The 23,247-nt window shown below is 31.8% G+C and overlaps 3 protein-coding genes across 7 annotated transcripts; 1 reads left to right on the top strand and 2 right to left on the bottom strand.

Moving 5' to 3' along the window:
- Window positions 1-7,638: 7,638 nt before the first annotated feature.
- Window positions 7,639-14,287, top strand: LOC112325770 (protein P21). The gene is made up of 2 exons (XM_024592795.2): window positions 7,639-7,783; window positions 13,541-14,287. The coding sequence occupies exons 1-2, from the start codon at window positions 7,722-7,724 to the stop codon at window positions 14,154-14,156; spliced, it is 678 nt and encodes a 225-aa protein (XP_024448563.2). The 5' UTR covers window positions 7,639-7,721; the 3' UTR covers window positions 14,157-14,287.
- On the bottom strand, window positions 8,891-15,980 carry LOC7461601 (uncharacterized protein At4g14100). Of its 2 annotated transcripts, none has more exons than XM_052448851.1 (3): window positions 15,081-15,980; window positions 14,834-14,954; window positions 8,891-9,061 (listed from the first exon to the last, which is right to left on the bottom strand). In XM_052448851.1, exons 1-2 carry the CDS (start codon window positions 15,565-15,567, stop codon window positions 14,848-14,850), a joined length of 594 nt encoding a protein of 197 aa, XP_052304811.1. In that variant the 5' UTR covers window positions 15,568-15,980; the 3' UTR covers window positions 8,891-9,061; window positions 14,834-14,847. The 2 variants fall into 2 exon arrangements, with proteins under 2 accessions (XP_052304811.1, XP_002324489.1); XM_002324453.4 differs by having other exon boundaries at window positions 8,891-9,036; window positions 14,809-14,954; window positions 15,081-15,937.
- Window positions 15,981-16,113: 133 nt separating this feature from the next.
- Window positions 16,114-23,019, bottom strand: LOC7488994 (xylose isomerase). Of its 4 annotated transcripts, none has more exons than XM_024592797.2 (21): window positions 22,960-23,019; window positions 21,897-21,971; window positions 21,580-21,687; window positions 21,416-21,490; window positions 21,213-21,342; window positions 21,021-21,112; window positions 20,780-20,830; window positions 19,964-20,040; window positions 19,820-19,874; window positions 19,604-19,705; window positions 19,427-19,478; window positions 19,165-19,210; window positions 19,029-19,084; window positions 18,125-18,176; window positions 17,934-18,013; window positions 17,740-17,810; window positions 17,597-17,637; window positions 17,349-17,448; window positions 17,177-17,248; window positions 17,022-17,099; window positions 16,114-16,345 (listed from the first exon to the last, which is right to left on the bottom strand). In XM_024592797.2, the coding sequence occupies exons 1-21, from the start codon at window positions 22,960-22,962 to the stop codon at window positions 16,310-16,312; spliced, it is 1,452 nt and encodes a 483-aa protein (XP_024448565.1). In that variant the 5' UTR covers window positions 22,963-23,019; the 3' UTR covers window positions 16,114-16,309. The 4 variants fall into 4 exon arrangements, with proteins under 4 accessions (XP_024448565.1, XP_024448567.1, XP_002324488.1 ...); XM_024592799.2 differs by having other exon boundaries at window positions 21,897-21,966; window positions 22,960-22,983; XM_002324452.4 differs by lacking the exon at window positions 22,960-23,019 and adding an exon at window positions 22,546-22,879.
- Window positions 23,020-23,247: the final 228 nt, after the last annotated feature.

Here is a 23,247-nt window from a genome sequence, read left to right as displayed (position 1 = left end):
GTTAGGGGAGGTCGCGAGACAAGCGAAGCAGGTGCGTGATTATAATTTAAAATTCTTCTGGTGAATGCAATTACAATAAATGTTGTGTTCAATGTAAATAAAGTCTAGTGTAAATACAAGATTAGCTCCAGCTAATGGCATCCGTGATAGGATTGCCGGGATATGAATTACAAGATTAACTACGGCTAATGGCACCCGTGATAGGATTGCTGGGAGATGCTTTACAATATTAGCTTCGGCTAATGGCATCCGTGATAGGATTGTCGGGAGATGAATTACAAGATTAGCTTCGGCTAATAGCATCCGCTTCAGCTAATGGCATCCGCGATAGGATTGTCGGGAGATGAATTACAAGATTAGCTTCGGCTAATGGCATCCGTGATAGGATTGCCGGGAAATGAATTACAAGATTAGACTTTGTAAGCCCACCTAGTTCATGCAAATAAATAAGATTATTCAATTAAGAATATACAAATGAGTGTTAATTAGGTTAAAAAGATTTACAAGCAAAATATAAGTTCTCTGTTAGAATTCTTATGGATTCGATAGAAAGTTAATACTTCATTTGTATTCATTACATGAGCATACATATATTCTTTATCAACATAATGGTATGTTTATTTATGTAACAGGTCCATCAAATATCCAGGAAGATCATTAGTTTAGGACTCTACTTTGTGAAACTTATGTAAATATTTAACTTAAACAAAAGGGAATTAACGTGTTTATATAGTATACTTTTGTGTAAACCTTGATGTATTTATAAAAGTTCAGCTTAGCATTTAGTATTTTAGTTATCTTGTAATTAACCTTTTTGAAATATTTAGGAACACTTATTATGTTATAAATACTTTTTTTGCATGTTAGTATTCCTTTTCTTTTAAATTTTATGATATGATGTTTGGACTATGTTCATATTGATCTAACTCGTAGGATATATATATTGTGTGGAATTATGAGGTTTGATATAAGGTCCGGAATTATGGGAACTTGTGATGATGGGTTGATTGAGTAAATTGATAGTAGTCGATATGTAACGGCCTGGCCTAACATGCTGTATATTGTCCGCTTTAGGCCTCCCAGTCCACCCAATTCCAGGGCTTCCACCCAGGTCCCCCTCACGGTTTTGTTTTTAGTAGCCACGCATGGCCCCAAAACACGTACAACATGTTAGCAACCAGCACCAGTTATAAGGCCCTGGCTCTGGACGCTCGCTTCTAATGTGGGATATCATAATCCCCACACCTTAAGATGAGTCGTCCTTGGCTCTGATACCAAATGTAACGGCATGGCCTAACATGCTGTATATTGTCTGTTTTAGGCCTCCCAGTCCACCTAATTCCAGGGCTTCCACCCATGTCCCCCTCACAGTTTTGTTCTTGGCAGCCACACATGGCCCCAAAATGCATACAACATGTTAGCAACTAGCACCACTTATAAGGCCCTGGCTCTGGACGCTCGCTTCCAATGTGGGATATCACACGATAACTTGGGATGTCCAAAATGCAAACGAAACTCTGCCGAATTTTTGGAAAAAAAATTACCCTCAAATAAAGAGGATATGTTGAGATCTTTTAACAATAATCGAGTCGTACAGTCGGACTGTTACATTTTAGATATGAATTCTAATTTTTTAAGATGGGATACATCTTGGTGCTTGTTTATAATAACTAAAAGAAAAGTTAAAAGAGATTAGATATTTGTTGTGCACACACTCATATTTTACTATGGATTGACACAACAACTATTTTATTCTTTTAAAACAAAACCATATAACTTAGCTTGAGGGGTAATACGATTTTTTTCATAAGATCAATTTGTTATTACCAAATTGACCAAAGGCATCTCAAGCATCTCACTTTTTTATTGCACAATAAAATTACTAAGTAGCTCTTAAGTAAAATTCATTTAACTTACCTCTCGGGGATTTTTTGAAAATTGATTCTAATTTGAAAAGTAAAATTACTAAATTACCCTTAAAATCAAATTGCCTTAGACTTACGTTCAAGGGCTTTTTTTGTCATTTCATCCCCTTTTTTTGGGTATTTAACAACTAGAATAAATAGAAATTCAGTATTTTAAAGATGTTAAATATTAATTTTTATTCTTATATTGACTCGGGTCAACCCGACTTATGACCTGAGCTTTGCCCCAAATCGACTCTCGAGTTGAGTTTTAAAACTTTGATAATAATCATTTTATCTTTTCATATCTTAGTTGAAGAATTTTGAAATTTAAAGTTTTTTACAATGATATTTTAGGAATAAAAAATAAAAAATAAAGTCTTTAGAGACATATCCACTTTATACCTCGTATTTTGAAAGTATAGAAATTCACTCTAAAATTATCTTAGAAAAAAATTTATTTTTATATTTCTGACTCTATCTCTTTAACCAAATATATTTTCATCTTCACTATTTTTATCTCAAATTTTTATCTAAAGCCAATAACTAAACTTTACCATAAAAACAAAAAAGCTAAAGAACAAAAGGCCCTGTTTGTTTTTGCGTTTCAAAATTTTTTTTGAAAAAAATTAATTTTTTTATTTTTTTCTTTACTTTAAATTAATATTTTTTTGGTGTTTTCAGATCACTTTGATTTGCTGATGTTAAAAATAAATTTTAAAAAATAAAAAAATATTATTTTAATATATTTCTGAATGAAAAACACTTTAAAAAATTATCGCAACCATACTTCCAAACACGCTATTAATAGCAAGTCGCTTGCATTGTTACATGCTAAAAATAGCGCTAGATGGCTAGTACATTATCACATAGCGACAAAGTAAAAAAGTAGCAGATCTACTATTGACTAATGTACACCCCCCCCAAAAAAAAAAAAAAAAAAAAAAAGGAATTCCACATAGAAAATAGGGGCCATCAACTATACTAATTGCATTTAAATAGTGTTTTTAAAATTTCTACAATTCTACTCTACCTTCTCTCCCCCACTCTACACACACAATGAGGTTTGGCCTCTTATAAGGTTGTCAAAAATGCTTTTTTGACACGACACGAAATATATAATATAAAATCAAATATTAAAATTGCAAGAAAAATATTTTAACTAATTATATATTGATAATTTCAGTCAAGTAGTAAATAATAATATAACACAATAAAAATAAAAATGAAATAAACAATACAAATATCCAAACACCTTAAAATACATAATTCAAATAAAAATTCATACATGGTTTAAATAACTTAAAAATATAAAAAGAAAAAAAATAAGATTGAACAACTATGTTTTATTGATAGAATTTCAAAACATTTTCTAGAGGACAGGTCTTGAAACACACTGCAGGCAACTAGTGAGATGATACAACATTCTAAGGTATATCACCAACTTAAAAAAAAAATTAACATAGACCAATACAGTGAGCCCGTGACAACGAGAACAAAAACGTATAAAATAACATCAATTTAATCTCATGCCACCTCACATTCCACCCTTTTTATGTTAGTAACAAGTCCTAGAAATAATGTCCAAATATCTCACCAAGCAAGACATGTCACATGTATTTCAAGTTCTCTCTAGTCTTTGTCGTCTCTCTTTGTAGTTAACAATGGTTAGTCTAAAACACAGTATTTCTCTCTATATAAGTATTTCTATCTCTTATTTTACTCCTTTGATTCCTCACCATCTACCTCTGTCTTCCCATGGTTTTGATCCTCCGATCATGCCTTCCCGGTCTAAAATACAGTATAAGGCTTCCCCATACCTAAGATCCTCTAATGCTGGTGTTAGTCTGCTAAGATTGAAAATTTGAGATTTGGGCAACGGGGAAATGGGAGACTAGGGAGTGGGGACTATGTAGTGGAGTGTCAGGTGACTCGGATAGGGAGGCAGTAAATTTTTTAACTTTTACGGGTTAAAATTCGAAATCAGTCAAACTCGGTCAAAATCGGTCAAACTCGTAAAATCGGTCCAATTTTACTGATTTTGACCGAGTTTGACTGATTTTGACCAAGTTTGACCGATTTTGAGTTTTAACCTGATTTTGACACGTTATACATGTTGACTCGTAAAATCATAAGATTTTAAGAGTCAACTCGCGCTTGTGACAACAATAGCCTCATATATATACTTGTTTTCTAACCACCCATCCACACATGCACTATTTAATATTTTAAATTATTTTTTTATATATAAATATATCGAATAATTAATAGTTAGAAGTACTTGAGATCATGCATATTTATTATAATAACTTCTAAAAAATAATTTTTAAAAATCTAATATATTTTACTTACAAATATAGTTAAAAATAATCTTTCTTTTTCAAAAAAAAAAAAGAGAAAGAGAACTTTACTTTTTCATGCAACAAATAATAAAAATTTTCAATTAAAAAATATATTAGTATTTTTATTTAAACGTAATGTTACTTTGATTATATATATATAGAGTTAAAATATTATAAATCGTAATTGAACATTAGTTTAAATTTTTGAATTTGATTACTTATATTTAGTAACATGTATAATTAAAAACTCTTGAATAAATTTAGTAATATGTATAATTAAAACTTGATAAAACATTCAATCTTAAATTCTAATAATTATATTTTAACATTATAAAATTAAAATATATTCTATTTCTAAATGAGTATTACAACACAATATTTGTGAATTACTTTTATCGGGTGAGGTTATGAATTTATTTAAAATCTATATATAATTATATAACTCAACTTGTATTTTTGGCTACAATCAAGTAGAGTGAAGGATAATTCAGTATTTTAATAAATATTAAATATTATTTAAAAAAACATTGGGTTGTATAAATTTATCTTATCCTCTATCTCATCGACACATTTTCTTTATGGATACAAAATAATAGGCTCAAAATAATACTTAAAGCTGTAAAAAATAAAAATAGGAAAGATACAATTAAAATTCTATTTGTTTTTATATTTTAAAAATATTTTTAAAAGAATTAATTTTTTTTAGTGTTTTTAAATTATTTTAATGTATTAATATTAAAAATAATTTTTTAAAATAAAAAATATTATTTTAATATATTTTTAAACCAAAAATACTTAAAAAACAAATTAACTACATTAACATTTCTAAACAACCCTTTATCAAAATCCAAAAATCTAATGAGTGTCGTCAGTATTCAGATATTGATAGCGCTCTGACAGTCAACTATGGTTAAAGAGGAACCCACCCATGTAGAAAAAATTGTTTGCAGGCTCCTTGAAAGAGAACCATAACTTCGTGCGTTGGTTCCTGAGTCTTCTCTATGAACATGCCCGCAGCCACCCTCGCGTTGCTGGGGACGAAACAGTCTCACTACAAAAAATTTCTACTTAAAAAATTATAATTTAATTATTCAGATTTTAAATTTATTTTTTAAAAATTATCAGTTTGAGTCTTACAAATATCAGAGTTATTGAAGATTTATATAATTATTAATTTCAGAACCTATAAAATTAATTAAGATACGTATAAACTAGCTGAACACCCATATTAATTTTTTTAAAAATTCTACATTAAAAAATGGCCATCAACTAAACTAATTGCATTTAAATAGTGTTTTTGAAATTTCTACAATTCTACTCTACCTTCTCTCCCCCATTCTACACACACAATGAGGTTTGGCCTCTTTTATCTACTTGTTTTCTAACCACCCATCCACACATGCACTATTTAATTATATATTTAATATTTTAAACCATTTTTTTAATAAATATATCGAATAATTAATAGTTAGAAATACTTTAGATCATACATATTTATTATAATAACTTCTAAAAAATAATTTTTAAAAATCTAATATATTTTAAAATAGTTAAAAAAAATCTTTCTTTAAAAAAAAATAGAGAAAGAGAAATTTACTTTTTCATGCAACAAATAACAAAATTTTTCAATTAAAAAATATCTTAGTATTTTTATTTAAAAGTAATGTTACTTTGATTATATGATTAATATATATATATATATATATATATATATATAGTTAAAATATTATAAATCATAATTCAACATTAGTTTAAATTTTTGAATTTGATTACTTATATTTAGTAACATTCAATCTTAAATTCTAACAATTATATTTTAACATTATAAAATTAAAATATCTTCTATTTTCTAAATGAGTATTACAACACAATATTTGTAAATTACTTTTATCGGGAGAGGTTATGAATTTATTTAAAATCTATATATAAGTATATAACTCAAATGATTATATATATGCTTGCTTTATACAAGCTTGGGTCCACTCTCCAGGATAAAGATATTGGTGGTGGATACATTTCCATTTCGAGCATTAATTTCCTATAATGTTCATCTCCCTTCTTCACCATTTATTTTCGTTTATTTTTAATTATTTTTTACTTTTCAAAATCTATAGTTCAAATTAATTAATATATTTATTTAAAAGTAAGATGACTCAGGAATACCTAAAAATACAATTTTGAAAAAAATAAAGAGTTATAAATTTTTTCTTGTACACTCTCTTCCTCTTTTACGACACACAAAATTTCTTGAAGGATATGAAATATACTCATAGCTTGTTTGGGAACTCGACTGGTTGTATATTCCCAAAAAAGTTTATATTTTTTTGTTTAAAATTATTTATTTATATTTTTGGATTGTTTTGATGTACTGATATTAAAAATAAAATTTTTAAAATAAAAAATACTATTTAAATATATTTTTGAACAAAAACAATACTTTAAATTTAACTATTACTACAATATCCTCTCATAAGGGATCTAATATATTTACATCATCTATTAGACGTCATTTATAGAGACCGTTTGTTTACACGTTAAAAGTAAAACGCAGGAGCTAAGTGTTTGGTAAAGGAAAAATCACTGATTACTGTTCATGGACCCCATCAATTTTTGTGTTTGAAACGTGGGATTAAAAGAAGCAGCTGAAGGCTGTTATTCTTGCACTGTTCATGTAATTGCATTGTTCAATGAACAGTGCAATTTTCTTGCACTGTTCACATGCACTGCGGTTTTTTTTTTGTAAGTTTTTTAATATTTTTTTTAAATTAGTTTAGAGTGAATTTTATACCTGATAATATTTATCTAATTTTATTATACGCTAAAAAAATTATGGAAACTGTAGTTCTTGTCGGATGTATTTTGTACGTAATGGAATTGTAGATGGTTTTATGGAATAATAAAAAATATTTTATATTAAATATAATTTATTTCATGATGTAATAGCAATAGTTAAATTCACAATATTTAAATTAAAAATCATCAATTTAATATATATTTTTTAAAATTATTTTATAACCTCAATTTCAAAAGCATTTTTAACCAAACACATTAAATTACTTTTTGTTCAACCTCAATTTCAACCACAGTTTAACCAAACACCTATTTTTTCAAACCAATCTCAATTAAAAGTACTTTTTATAAAATAACTTTTTTCAAATTACAACCATAATAGCTACGGCAATATCAAACACACTCCTAGAGGGACATGGCCAAACACTATTATCAATCTCATCCCACTGTCCTGTAAGCCAATGCAAATGTTGAAAGCTTTGACTTGAGAGTTTGATGTTTCCTGCTTTCCAGAACAGTTTGGTTTTTCTTTCTTGGTAGATATTATCCTTTAATTTTTTTATTTTTTTTCACATTGCTCTTGATCCAACGGCACTAGCAAACTGACACTTCTCCTATAAAAGCGGTCCTAAGCCCTCTCAAATAATCACAACACACCAGCATTCTCAATCCATATTTCTTCACTATGAGTCGTTTTTCTTACTTATCGTTGTTTCCCTGCTTCCTTCTTTTTGCCCATTTCTTCACCTTAAGCAACGCAGCTACTTTCGAAATCCGAAACCAATGCCCTTACACTGTTTGGGCCGCGGCTGTTCCCGGTGGTGGCCGAAGACTCGGCCGAGGCCAATCATGGACCATCACCGCGAGGGCCGGAACAACACAAGCCCGTATTTGGGGACGGCCAAGTGCAATTTCAATGGGGCTGGGCGAGGGACGTGTGAGACAGGTGATTGCAATGGGCTCTTGCAATGCCAAGCCTTCGGGAAACCCCCTAACACACTGGCTGAATATGCCTTGAACCAATTCAACAACTTAGATTTCTTTGACATATCTCTTGTTGATGGGTTTAATGTTCCTATGGACTTCAGTCCAGTATCAGGCAACTGCCGCGGAATTAGGTGCGCAGCTGATATCAATGGACAGTGCCCAAATCCGCTCAGGGCCAGCGGAGGGTGCAACAATCCTTGCACTGTCTTCAAGACAGATCAATACTGTTGCAATTCTGGCACTGTAGCCCAACAAATTACTCTAGGTTTTTCAAGCAGAGGTGCCCTGACGCTTATAGTTATCCTAAAGATGACCAAACAAGCACCTTCACCTGTCCCGGTGGAACTAATTACAGGGTTGTATTCTGCCCTTGAAGCAGTTTTAAGCCAGGATTTAATGGTGTAAAATGAGAATAAGGACCATTGCTCGATTCACTTCTGACAGTGTGAATTGCTGCCAAGGTCACATGCTTTATTACAATGAAAATGTACTACAATATTAACAGTGACAAGACCCTTTATTTGCTCTAGCTGTTAAATACCCAAAGTGTGTTTCATCCTTTCGTGAGCATATCCAGCCCAGAAGCATTTTCTTCATTTTTAACCACAGGAAACTACAAAAGACAACTATGCTGCAAGCAATTACCTAAAATAAAACGATTTAAGTACTGCTCATGTTTGTTAGCTTCTTCCAACACGGTAATCCATTTTCCTTTTATATTAATCATCTGTCTTTTGTTGACAAAACCATTCTTTCCTTCTTTGTTTAATCTTTGTTAAAATCTGTTGCTTCTAAGCACTTGACAAGAGGTAATCCTAAAGCATTATCAGATCAGCAAGGCATGCAATAGCACAGGTCAACAGAACATACTGAAGGAGAGGTAAATTAAAATTGTAATATATAAATACATAACTGATAATGAGGTGGATCAATAGACAATTTCTCCCCTTTCATTTTCTTTTTTGGATAATTCGTACTTGTGACCTTGTTCGTGACTAAACTGGGAAAGTCACCTCCATCTTCTAGCAGAAGCACCACCTTTAAACTCAAATTTACATGTTCTTGATCTCCTGGTTGAAGCAGCACGCAGGAGCTTGAGTCACTGAATCAAAAGTATATGAATTATCAAATATAATAAAAATAGTAGATTATATGATATTGTAAGATGGATTAAAATTACTTAATGGTCTAAAAATATGAGGTTAACAATTAGGAATAAAAGTAAGAAATTGTCAGTTTAGGTATTTGACAGTGGTTTTTGTTCAACCTAAAAACTGTATTGAATAGATGCATTTTTTACCCAAATTTTATACTTAGAAAACACTTACTCTATCTTATTTCTAACACCATAAACGACATATTAATCTAGTATTTTCTTTTTTTAAGAAAGTTTTAGTGAAAATAGTATATGATATGCAGATTTGGGCTAAAAAAATGACATGCCAGATTAACTTGGTTACTCTACCCAACCCATGAATAGTGACTTGGGCCGAGCTATTTAGTGGAACGAGTTTAATAAGAAACTATATATATAACCCTTATTTAGCATAAGGTTTTAGATATGAATTCTAATTTTTTAAGATGGGATACATCTAGGTGCTTGTTTATAATAATTAAAAGAAAAGTTAAAAGAGATTAGATATTCATTGTCCATACACTCATATTTTACTATGGATTTACACAACAACTACTTTGCCCTTTTAAAACAAAACCATATAACTTAACTTGAGGGGTAATACAATTTTTTTCATGGGATCAATTTGTTATTACCAAATTGACTAATGGCGTCTCACTTTTTTATTGCACAATAAAATTTCTAAGTAACCCTCAAGTAAAATCCATTTAACTTATCTCTGGGGGATTTTTTGGAAATTGATTTTAATTTGAAAAGTAAAATTACTAAATTACCTTTAAAATCAAATTGTCTTAGGCTTTTGTCCATGTGTTTTTTTTTTTATTATTATCATTTCATCATCTTTTTTGGTAATTAACAACTAGACTTAATGGAAATTTAGTATTTTAAAGAAGTTAAATTTTAATTTTTATTTTTATGTTGACTCGGGTTAACCCGACTCATGATCTGGGCTATGCCCCGAATCGACTCTCGAGTTGAGTTTTAAAACTTTGATAATAATCATTTTATCTTTACATGTCTTATTGAACAATTTTGAAATTGAAAGCTTTTTATAAAGATATTTTTAAAATAAAAAATAAAATCTCTAGAGACATGTTTACTTTATACCTTGTATTTTAAAAATATAGAAATTCACTCTAAAATCATCTTAAAAACATCTCTATTTTTTATCAAAGACAACTAAACTTTACCAAAATAACAAAAAAAAAAAAAACTAAAGAACAATTGGCTTAATCAACCACACTGAAAACAATTTTCACTTGCTTTTTTATTGGCCAAAAATAGTGCTAGATGGCTACTACATTATCACATAGCGACAAAGTTAAAAAGTGAAAGATCTACTTTTTACTAATTTATTACCCGTATTTGAATTTTAAAAATATATAAATTCATTCTAAAATTATTTTATAGACAAATTTATTTTTATATTTTTATTTCTATCTCTTTAACTAAATATATTTTTATTTCAAATTTTTATCAAAAGATAATAACTAAACTTTACCAAAATAACAAGAAAAAAAAAACTAAAGAACAATTGGCTTAATCAACCACACTGAAAACAATTGTCACTTGCATTCTTATTGGCTAAAAATAGTGCCAATAATATAAATATCAATAAAAAATATTGATTGAAACATAAATTTTATTTTACTAAAGAACAATTGGCTTTATATTAAATTTTATTTTTTTGATATTTAGAGATGAATTGAAAAATATTTTTTAATCTTTGGCTTTGTCATAAAAAATAAACTGAAACATAACTTATTAATGTTTTATTTTTTAAAATTTTATTAAAATGATGAAGACCAAATCTAATAGATAAAAAAATTAAAGAAAGATGAAATCGAAGCAAAAAAAATTTAATTTTATAAATTATTTTAAATAATATAAATATCAATAAAAAATAGGGATTAAATCTGATAGATAAATAATTTTAATTAAAAAATGGTAAAAAAAAAGAAAATAACAATAAGAAAAATGAGGATCAAAATTGATATAAAAATCAAATTAAATCAAATTCTAAGGGATAAAATTGAAAAGAGAAATATTTGAAATAAAATATAGCATTCAAAAGATTGAGAACCAAATTTTATATAATCAATAAATAACAATATATTTTTGAATTTTTCATAACTTCTGAAAAGTGTTTTCTATTTAAAATAAAAAGAAAATATTTTTACGGAAACTAAGCCAAATTTTTCTTTGATTGAAAAATATTTTTTATTGATCAATTTTTCTAATAATAAAAAAAAACACAATAAAATTTAGAAAATCCATAGAAACAAATCTTAAAAGTTACTTGTTCTTTGGTAGACATAGAGAAGAAAAGTGGGGCAGAGTAACCTTAAAGGATTAAAGTTTCATTTTATTTTCTTGATTTCAAGATAAAAAAATATGAATCCCTCTTGTTTAGAAAGATATAATGAGATTTAAACAGTTTGTATGAATTATTAATTATAATGAAAATATTAGATTATATGATATTGAATAGATGTACTTTTTCTACCCAAATTTTATACGTAGAAAACACTTACTCTATCTTATTTTTAACACCATAAACAGTATATTAATCTAGTTTTTTTTAAGAGAAAGTTATAGTAAATATAATAAAGGATACGCAGACTTGGGCCAAAAACAGGAGGAAACACCATAGCCAGAAATTTATTTTGAATATAGTAAAGGTATAGGAACTTTCACGTATCCTTGATCAAGAATTCATATATATATATATGCTTGCTTTATACAAGCTGGGGTCCACTCTCCAGGACAAAGAATTAAAGATATTGTTGGTGGAGCCCATTCCATTTCGAGCATTAATTTCCTATTGCCGTCAGTCAAAGTCAATAGCGCTTGACCATACAAGTTTTGCTCTGGTCAAGAGTTTTTTTTCGCCTTGTCTTCCGGCTTCGGGGTTTTTTTTTTAAAAGAAAAAAAACAAAAAGCTATTTTAAATAATAAAAAAACTATATTTTCTTAAATCTAAGAATTCAAATCCAAATGTTTTCAATTTATGATGAAAAAATATATAAATTTAGATATTTACAAACTCTATTAAATAAAAATTTTCGTTTAATACTAATATTAGATAGTATTATTGCTAAACTCGCTCCAAACTAAATTTTATGTATGTTCATCTTTCTTTTTTTTTCTATCATTTTTTTTTATTTTTTACTTTTCAATATCTATAGTTCAAATTAATTAATATTTTTATTTAAAAGTAAGGACATCACTTAGAATTATAGTTTTTTTTTCCTCTGCATTGCTCTTGATCCAACGGCACTAGCAAACTGTGACACTTCTCCTATAAAAGCTGTCCTAAGCCCTCACAAATAATCACAACACACCAGCATTCTCAATCCATATTTCTTCACTATGAGTCCTTTTTCTTACTTAGCATTGTTTCCCTGCTTCCTTCTTTTTGCCTATTTCTTCACCTTAAGCAACGCAGCTACTTTCGAATTCCGAAACCTATGCGCTTACACTGTTTGGGCCGCGGCTGTTCCCGGTGGTGGCCAAAGACTCCACCCAGGCGAATCATGGACCATGCGAATATGTATGTTCATCTTTCTTCTCCATCATTTATTTTTTTTATTTTTAATTATTTTTTTCTTTTCAAAATCTATATTTCAAATTAATAAACATTTTTATTTAAAAGTAACAACATGACTTAGAATTATAAAATATCTAAAAATACAATTTAAAAAATAAAGATTTATAATTTTTTCTTGTACTCTCTCTCCCTCTCTTACAAGTTACAGCTACGGAGTTTCTTGAAGGGTATAAAATATACTCGGAGCTTGCTTGGAACAGTGGCGCATTTCTAAATTTTTTTTTATATATAAAATTAATATTTTATATTTTTGGATTATTTTGATGTGATGTTGTTAAAAATAAATTTTTAAAAATAAAAAATTATTATTTAAATATATTTTCAAATAAAATAAAATACTTTATAAAACACTATCAGTGAAATAACAAACTCTCTTTCAAATATTTGTTTTTTTTAGAGGGATCTATTATACGTTATTTATAGAGGGACATGGCCAAACACTAGTTTCAATCTCATCCCACTGTCTTTTAGACCAATGCAAATGTTGAAAGCTTTGACTTGAGAGTTTGTTTTTTCCTGCTTTCCATAACAGTTTGGTTTTTCTTTCTTGGTAGATATCCTTTAATTATTATTATTATTATTTTTATTTTTTTTGCATTGCTCTTGATCCAACCGCACTAGCAAACTGTGACACTTCTCCTATAAAAGCTGTCCTAAGCCCTCTCAAATAATCACAACATACCAGCATTCTCAATCCATTTTTCTTCAGTTTGAGTCCTTTTTCTTACTTCTCATTGCTTCCCTGCTTCCTTCTTTTTGCCCATTTCTTCACCTTAAGCAACGCAGCTACTTTCGAAATCCGAAACCAATGCCCTTACACTGTCTGGGCCGCGGCTATTCCCGGTGGTGGCCGAAGACTCCACCCAGGCGAATCATGGACCATCACCGCGAATGCCGGAACAACACAAGCCCGTATTTGGGGACGGACCAACTGCATTTTCGATGGGGCCGGGCGAGGGATGTGCGAGACAGGTGATTGCAATGGGCTCTTGCAATGCCAAGCCTTCGGGCAACCCCCAAACACACTGGCTGAATATGCCTTGAACCAATTCAACAACTTGGATTTCTTCGACATATCTCTTGTTGACGGGTTTAATGTTCCTATGGACTTCAGTCCAGTATCAGGCAACTGCCGCGGAATTAGGTGCGCAGCTGATATCAATGGACAGTGCCCAGATCCGCTCAAGGCCAGCGGAGGGTGCAACAATCCTTGCACTGTCTTCAAGACAGATCAATACTGTTGCAATTCTGGCAGCTGTGAACCAACAGATTACTCCAGGTTTTTCAAGCAGAGGTGCCCTGACGCTTATAGTTATCCTAAAGATGACCAGAGAAGCACCTTCACCTGTCCCGGTGGAACTAATTACAGGGTTGTATTCTGCCCTTGAAGCAGTTTTAAGCCAGGAATTTAATGGTGTAAAATGAGAATAAGGACCTTTGCTCGATTCACTTCTGACGGTGTGAATTGCTGCCAAGGTCACATGCTTTATTATAATGAAAATCTACTACAATATTAACAGTGGCAAGACCCTTTATTTGCTCTAGCTGTTAAATACCAAAACAAAGTGTGTTTCATCCTTTCGTGAGCAACTGAGCATATGCAGCCCAGAAGTACTTTCTTCATTTTTAACCATAGGAAACTACAAAATACAACTATGCTGCAAGCAATTAGCTTAAATAAAACGATTTAAGTACTGCTCATGTTTGTTAGCTTCTTCCAACACGGTAATCCATTTTCCTTTTATATTAATCATCTGTCTTTTGTTGACAAAACCATTCTTTCCTTCTTTGTTTAATCTTTGTTAAAATCTGTTGCTTCTAAGCACTTGACAAGAGGTAATCCTAAAGCATTATCAGATCAGTAAGGCATGCAATAGCACAGGTCAACAGAAAATACTGAAGGAGAGGTAAATTAAAATTGTAATATATAAATACATAACTGATAATTAATGAGGTGGATCAATAGACAATTTCTCCCCATTCATTTTCTTTTTTGGATAATTCGTACTAGTGACCTTGTTACTAAACTGGGAAAGTCACCTCCATCTTCTAGCAGAAGCACCACCTTAGAACTAAAATTTACATGTTCTTGATCTCCTGGTTGAAGCAGTATGCAGGAGCTTGAGTCACTGAATCATCCAAAAGCACTGCGCCTACGTCAAAAGTTATCACATGAGTGGAAATACCTGCAAATATGATCAGGTTGTGGTCAAATATTACTAAACAGCAAACTAAAAGGAATAACCATAATCAAATGAACATAAAGCACTGCAGCTTCTAATTAATCATATTAATCATAAGTGATATCATACCATCGTTAAAATCCCATCTGACAGGCCTCTTCGTATAAACATCCTCATAGTACCATATAGTGTCGATCTTCTCCCATACATTGCATAGATACCCATCAGTGACAGCAGTCCCTAGATATTCGGCTCCATCAAGAAAATCAGGCCTAGGAATACCCACATCATTAACCATAATCCGACAGCTATGAGGCTCGCTTAAAGTGTAATAGAAGGTTGTCCCATTATTCCACTCCGTGTCATATAATAAAACAGATAGTTGTTTCTGTATTATATTCACATTGCGGCCTCTAGGCCAATCATACCACAGATTGGTGATTTGGAGGTGTGTTGAGCTCAAGTTCATATACAAAAGTGCATGGAATTGTTCAGGCCATGGAGCAGGAATTGGGGCTGATGAGTACTCTGGCTCAGGCCATTGAAGTGAAGGGTTTATGAGTTGGAGGACTACGAGGCTTATCCTTACAAATTGTGTGTGGAATTGTAGCTTCATTTTTCTTTTCTTTTTTGTGTTTGACGGGTTGTTGATCTCTTGCTAGTTTCTTCTTTATCTATAAGAGTGGGAGGTCATGTTGAAACGGATAAATAGCATGCTTAAGTGTGTGGCTGTGAAGGGAGTTCTTGTATGGAGGCTCCTGTACTAAACTCGAAGAAACTAACCAAGCATTATTCAAAAAAAAAAAAAAAAAAAACAAAGATGAAGAGGAGTGACTTTTAGTATTTATTCTATTTGTTTTTGTGGTTCAATTATGATTTTTAAAAAATTTATTTTCTTGATGTATTTAAATTGTTTTGATGTTAAAAATAAATTTTAATAAAAAAAAATATTATTTAAAAAAGAAAACTTTAAAAAGTAATCTTTCTTACCATCTCAAACATGCTATTAAAATCAAACCAATATTCATTTATTATTTTATTCAATGGTATTTTATAAATTCTTGATTGGTTTGAAGAGTTTTACTTGATATTTTGAAAGTTTTTGATTGATTTTGATAATTTTTCATAATTTCCCTCTTGATTTCATAACTTCACAAATAAATGACATGAAAAGCAATTCTGGATTAATTTACAAGAAACAGAATCCAACTTCAGAATTAAGTTCAATTCGCTGCATCTATTATTAGTGAGAACTCTATTGCGTATTATTTCCGATGAAGATGATTAGATAGAAGGAAAAAGGAAAAAAAAAAAAACGGGGGGTGGGGGGCTCTAGTCATCTGTCTATGTGCCATTTTCTACAGTGCAGACTGGAAAATCATCTCAGCAAGTTCCTGCAAATGGCACAAATATCTTGAATTAGATTCTAGTCACATTCTAATAATTCAAATTTTAAGAACAAAAGCAGTAAATCTGATTTTCCAGGAAAGCAACAGTTGAGGAAACAAAAATTTAAAGGGAAGATGGTTTCAATTATCAAAGAAAATAAAAACAAGCTGGAGGTTCGTAGCAAAAGCTCAACCAGCACTTTCTAAAGCACTGCATACTTTATCTTTAACTTCTCATGCTAAAATCTGTTGGATAGTGATTCGGAAAGTTCTTGAAGTTCATGGATTATCTGGGAGTTTAGCCAAAGGACTTGATGCATTTTGATCTTCTATGTTGAATGGATCATCTACCATGCATATAGAATGGAATAATCCTAGACTTAGCATAAATAAGAAATCATGGCTACCATGTATTTCAAGCCTGTAGATTTCCTCTCTGAGAGAATAAAATATGAGATGTGTTGCCAACATGTTTCCATAATTATAGATAAATCCTACAAAATTATATCACTGATATATAAAGGGAAAGCCAGCAGTTTTTCCATCACGTTTCCTGCTAGAACTCATGGACAAACAAAAAATCCATTCAGTCTTTCATCTATAATATCTGCATAAAAGGGTCGGATGCATGGTGATAGATGTTTTGCAATTGCTGAAGCAAAAATTGTTACTATCCAAATACCTGCTTAGCAGATGGAACCTTGGGTTCACCCCATTTCATGGCCAGCTTCTCAAGCGTTTCAAAATCTCCCTTACCAGCCTGTTGGAAGATGCATTACTTGTTAGCCACAAGGGAAATTAAAAAACATGACAAAATAGGAATAAGAAGCATGTTACCTCTATTTGTGCCCCGATTTCTGTATCAAAACTCTGATAGCGTTTGCGAACAAGCTCAGCCAATGAACCATCCTTTTTTCCGCAGCAAACAAATTCAAAGGCATCAAAATCAAGATAATAAAAACACCTTCCATGAGAAGATCATAGAGAAGATGAAAATTAAAGATCTCACCTGAATCAACTTGGCAGCACTTCGGAGTCCACGAGCCAGGGTATCCATTCCACTAATATGAGCAAGGAATATGTCCTCAACTTCTGTACTCTCTCTTCGCCTAAAGAATCACATAATCAAGGTCATCATATAAGGTGTTCATTCTAAAGCTGAAGGCAATACATCAAAATTGATACAAATATTCACATGAATGTGCATCAGAACAAGCACATGGAAAAGAGAATCAACAAGGAAGATGTGAAACTAACAGTTTTGCATCAAAATTGAATCCTCCTGGTGCTAATCCTCCCTGGCATTAGGCAAAACGAAAACCAGCTAATGTAATTCCATTTCAAATGATAAGATATTTGAATTTTCACAACCAATTGAAATCAACAAATCATTTACATACGTTTCTTATCACACTAATCATAACCATAGTTGCCTCTGAAATATCAGTCATGAACTGATCTGTATCCCATCCTGTAGTCATGATAACAACCCTATGTTACAACCACAGATCTCAAGGATTTACATGCGGAGTTAGTAAGCTTGAAATACAACTAAAAAAATTGAAACACTCAAGGTTTCTAATCTAATCAGTACCAATCTGAGGGTCTCCAGTGTTCGCATCAATATTTCCCAGTAAACCATTAATTCTTGCAGTTTCAAGCTCATGATGACAGCTGCAGAATACTCAAACGTTGTAGGATGATAGAGAAAATTCCATGTATAATCATGTGATCGGCTAATTATTTTATTAGGTGACAAGGACATGATTGCAAGAAGATTTGTACCTGTGACCTGAAAGAGTGGCATGGTTGCACTCGATGTTTAGCTTGAATTCCCCTGCAAATGGAAATGGAAAAGGGAGGTTAAACGACAATTCTGAGTCTTGCCAAACAGGATAGATGCTTCTAAAATAGTGACTGCTAGATCCATTTAAAAAAAAAAAAAAAAAAGAACAGGGCAATCAAGTGAATTTGGTGAAGCCATAACCACTGAGGTCACCAGTTATAGCTGGTGTTAGTTAAATCTGATAGCTGAAAGCAAGTACTTAAGCAATCATGGTTATGCCAGGGGTAGCAATTTGAAAAAAATGTACCATACAGTTCACCTCCAAATAAGAATCAGTACCACCTGTTAAAACCTTCTATATCAAACTAGTCAGGGTTTGCAACATGGACCAACTTCCTAATTGAATTGTCACTGGTTAGACTTTCTACCAGTTTATGTATTCTAACTTATGACACTTTAAACTATTTGTTCATCAATGTCCAATAATAACATCATCACATTATTACGATGACAATCTCCAGCTCTATTAATTAAATTATTTTGGGACTAATCTTTGAACTTCTTATTTATGGGTAAACAACTCCACAACTCAAGTAAACACAAAGAAAAACAGACGAGAAGTTTTACTACCATGCGATCTGTGAACATGGGGCCAATTTGAGATGAGAAAAGCACAAATAATTTATTCCCCAAAATCATCAATCAAAAGCAAAGATGCCCAAATGCTATAATACTTAGCAAAGTGACATAGATTAACCCAACAACTTCCATGATAAAAATAGCCAAATTAAAGTTTATTAAGAAAAAAAAAAGTAAAAAAAAAAAAGGAACAGGATGAAGTAAAGCTAGTTCTAGATGGTTAACAAAATCAGAGGAGTTAGGGAAATAAGTTTCAATAATCACCTATTAGGCCATATTTCCGCAAGAAATTAGCTGTAGTAGCAGCATCCCAGTCGTACCTGATAAAACAGCACCATAAGATCGATCAAAGGGAGCTGTGAAGAAGACTGCCAATCAAATAAATGAGAATGAGACATACTGGTGTTTGGTAGGTTCTTGAGGCTTGGGCTCAATAAGCAGAGTTCCTGAAAGACAGAGCAAGCAAATATTAAGATCACTTCAAAATTTTGGAAGGAAACATTTGATAAAATGAGGACAACGTTAAGGAAGGATAAAAAAACAAGACAATAGAGGATGAGCTATTCATGTTCTGCATGCCCCATGAAAATGGAAATGCCTATTGTATCCTATTGTGCAACTGAGTCTATGCTGCCTGTGTTATAAAAAGAACAGAAATATACCAATGAATCCAATCTTCTTCTTGTAGGCAACAGCAGCTTCACAAAACCTTGCCTGTAGGAAGATGTTGGAAATCATTAGTTAGTAAGAAGACCCAGACTTCATCATGGAACACTGACCAGAGAGGTAAGTAGTAAGAGATCTTTTAATGTTAAGAAGGCGAGAATTGGAGAACATACCAAATGATCAAGCTCCCTTTCCATATCTGTGTTCAAAAGACTCTGGTAACCCTCACGACCACCCCAAAAGACATAATTTTCTCCACCCAAGTCATGTGTGACCTGTTGGAATAAGAGGTGTTAATTGCAAATTGTTGATATAAAAATTCCATAAAAGTATGTTACATTCACACAATTATCATTTTTTTTTCCAAGACTACACACAGATCAACTCACCTCCATTGCTTTCTTCACTTGAGCTGCAGCATATGCATATACGCCTAACTCAGAACTGTGACAAGAGGACCCAAAAGTATTAAGTCTATGAACAAATGATCTGGATAGCATCAATAGCATGACATCCAGTCAAGGATAGAATACCTAGTAGCACCACCATGCATGTAACGAGGATGCATAAACAATTGTGCTGTACCCCACAAAGGACGGATCTTGGTTCCCTGCACAGTCACGTGATTGAGGCATCAAAAACTATAACAAACTTCATAATCTCTTGTACACACATAAAATAAAGTATCAAGCATGCTGATATCCAAATCCACATAAGGGAGTGTTAGTGGTTCTCCTCCGAATATTGAATACCTTGGTCGATCAGTGATTGTGAAAGTTCTGTGCCACTACAATTTGCACCTCTTGTGAAATATCACATGAAAGAAAAAAGGCAAGGAGATTTTGCTCCAGTTTTTCTGGCGGCTATAAATTTATACACTTCTTTCCCTTCACCAACTTGGCAACCGAGAAAATATGAAGGTAACTATTGCAATTTAAAGAAGTGGGGAAAAAAGACAAGGTGGGCAAATAAGCGGTTTAAATCTGCAATAGAATTAGATTGCAGAAATATTTAGTTATTTTTTTCCTTTAAAAAAAGGATTGACTACCCAGCTGCAGTTCATGATACGAGAATAAAGGAATTCTATGTCAGTCTACATGGCACAGTTCCTTTGACAGAAATATATAAAAGCAGTTTAAATATATAAAATAGTTGCCAAATAATGTATATTAGAAAAGAAAGCTAATATATCAAACTATGATGAAAAAACTGATGTCGGATAGGTATACAACAAGCCTTAAAGAACAGTAAGGTTCTGACACCAGTTAAGCTAATACACAGATGTATGAAGTTACATATCTGTTTTATTTCAGTCATATGATCATCATCCCTTTGGTTTCAAAGATTACCTGAAGTTCTTTAGCAAGGGCCACTACTTCATCCAAGTTTTTATTACTTTCCTGTAACAAAAAGAAAAGGCCTCAATTAGTTCAGTGGTACACCAGTGTGATAAAAAAACATAGATCAAAATAAAGAAACAAGAAACAATTAAGTCTATCCATAATTAAAGTTTAACAACCAAACGCTCATTAGCAGAAACAAGGAACCCACTTCCCCCCAGCTGATACTGTTATTTAAAAACTCACTCACCTCCAGAGTTTCACCATCAGGAGCTATATCCCTATCATGGAAACACCACCTATCAACTCCAATCTTCTCCAAGAACTCAAAATTAGCTCTCACTGGGTTGTGTATCAAAAGGGAAAAAAAATCAATAAACAAATAGGCACCAACTTTGTAGCACATTACTCAGTAAATGATGTGTAACATCATGGATCTTACTTCTCCTTTTGGCCATAGCCAAAGAATTGGTTCCATCTTCCCAAGGCCAATACTTGGTAGGCGCACCAAAGGGGTCACCTCCTGTTCCACGGAATGTGTGCCAAAATGCAATACTGAATCTCATCCAATCCTGTTATCAGAAGTAACAGTCAGCAATAGTTCTACTGCTTGCTACAGTATATAATAGCAAAACTGCACTCCACCTTCATTTTCTTCCCAAGAATCTCTTCTTCCGCATTATACCATTTGAATGCTAGTGGATTCTTGCTAGAAGGTCCCTGCAAATAAAATTTGACTCTTGAGCTAAGAGTGCAAGTAAAATATACATGACTGAAGACACCGAGTTATATGTCATAAATGTCTTTACCTCGTACTTAATTTTGGGAATGCCAGGGAAGAACTCCCCTTCCCATTCTCCAGAATCACTGCATTTTCCACCAAGATCAGCAGGGCATGTTGGTGGACCAGCAGCAAACTGCATTGCAATGTAATGAAACGAAAGTAAAATGAGAACATAAATGAATAATGTCGTTAAACTGTGAATCCTAGCTCACAACTGGATTTCCACAAAATCCCCATTGGTCCCATATGGTCCACAAAATAAACTAACATTAGAAAGCAGTATAGATTCTCAATATTGCCCCATGCAACACCAGAAAAAGATTTATTTTTTTATTCTCTTACCACTCCTAAAGTGATTACACTCGAGCAAACAAGAAGCAGCAGTATCCTCCCACCTTTCATCTTATTGAAGCTAACCTTGCAATATAAAGAAAAAAAAAGCAAACAAACAAACGATAATCAATCAATCAAGTAACGAAAACCATAGATCAACACCCACACATCCCATGACCAATTAGACAACTTTAAGAGCCCGAAATAATAATAAATCAAAACTAAAAAAATTGACCATCCTCTCTATCTCTCTCACTCTCATAAACAGATAATCAGTCCAGTAATTGCTGCACGATTAGCAATTAAGTATTTAAATATAACATAAACAGAAATTAGAAAACAACCCATGATCACATTACTAGATAACAATCATGGGTTATATAAAAAAAAAATCAACCATCAATCCAGCAAAGCTTATCAAGAAGGCCATCAAAGCACTAAGCTTTGCCAAAAAAAAAAACATGGAACCAAAAACTGGAAAACAACCCATGGTTACATTAGCATATAGCAATCATGGGTTGTCAACAAAAATAAAATTCAGTCATTCAGCCCAGCAAATATTACAGCAACGAGAAGATCATCAAAGCACTGAGCTCCACCAAAAAAAACCTTCGAATAAAAGATAAAGCAGAAGAGAGATTGAGAGAGAGAAACTTACAAATGACACTACGAAAATCGCACTACTGAGATTACAAGAGAAAGAAACATGCACAATAGCTGAGGATGTTGCCGCTATTTATAGAGACAGCCTTAGTAAAAGGATAATATTTATAAACATAGGATTTTTTTTTTCTTTGGTAAATTCATAGAATTTGACTTTAACTAAAATGATAAATTTTAGGATTTGATTTTCCTTGTGATACGATTTTATTAAACCACTTTTAATTATCCCTCCTTAAATTATCACCCAAATTGCTAATTTAATTTGCAACTTCCTCTTTTTCAGTAATGTCAAAAAATAAAATTTAATCTTCTACTAACCCTTATTATTTACTAAATAATCTATATATATAAAAGGAGTTGATGATAGGTGTATTAACAATAATAATAATAATAAAAAAAAGGTTATCACCATGCAAATTATCCCAAAAGGAAGAAGATAAGTTTCGTTGCTACGGTGATGTCTTGAGTGCCAGCTATTGGTGCATGATATCAAGTTTCTTAAAAAGAAAAATTCAAAGATAAGAAAGAAACCTGAATTGATTTTATTTTTTTTAATTTAATAGGAAGGGAAGTGATGACGAGGCATCTTTGGATTAAACTTATGAGTCAGCGGTGACACTCCCAATGACCAAAAATAATTGCTAGAAAATTGCACCAGCTTGTTGCCTTTATCCTTTATTTACGATCAATGTCAATG

Source organism: Populus trichocarpa, chromosome 18 (genome assembly GCF_000002775.5).
Source record: "Populus trichocarpa isolate Nisqually-1 chromosome 18, P.trichocarpa_v4.1, whole genome shotgun sequence".
Taxonomy (NCBI): domain Eukaryota; kingdom Viridiplantae; phylum Streptophyta; class Magnoliopsida; order Malpighiales; family Salicaceae; genus Populus; species Populus trichocarpa.
The sequence above is the reverse complement of the archived record's forward strand: the minus strand, read 5'-3'. Positions and strand labels throughout refer to the sequence as shown.

What these genes read in the sequence shown, in the direction of transcription:
- LOC112325770 (XM_024592795.2), top strand. Translation starts at nt 7,722, where the DNA reads ATGAGTCGTTTTTCTTACTTATCGTTGTTTCCCTGCTTCCTTCTTTTT. An exon ending in CTTTTTGCCCATTTCTTCAC is followed by an intron (nt 7,784 to 13,540) that starts CTTAAGCAACGC and finishes CCATTTCTTCAC; the next exon opens with CTTAAGCAACGCAGCTACTT.
- LOC7461601 (XM_052448851.1), bottom strand. Translation starts at nt 15,567, where the DNA reads ATGAAGCTACAATTCCACACACAATTTGTAAGGATAAGCCTCGTAGTC. An exon ending in CAGATGGGATTTTAACGATG is followed by an intron (nt 14,955 to 15,080) that starts GTATGATATCAC and finishes TCATATTTGCAG; the next exon opens with GTATTTCCACTCATGTGATA.
- LOC7488994 (XM_024592797.2), bottom strand. An exon ending in TTCTTGGGAAGAAAATGAAG is followed by an intron (nt 21,343 to 21,415) that starts GTGGAGTGCAGT and finishes TTCTGATAACAG; the next exon opens with GATTGGATGAGATTCAGTAT. An exon ending in GTGCTGCCAAGTTGATTCAG is followed by an intron (nt 17,249 to 17,348) that starts GTGAGATCTTTA and finishes TGCGGAAAAAAG; the next exon opens with GATGGTTCATTGGCTGAGCT.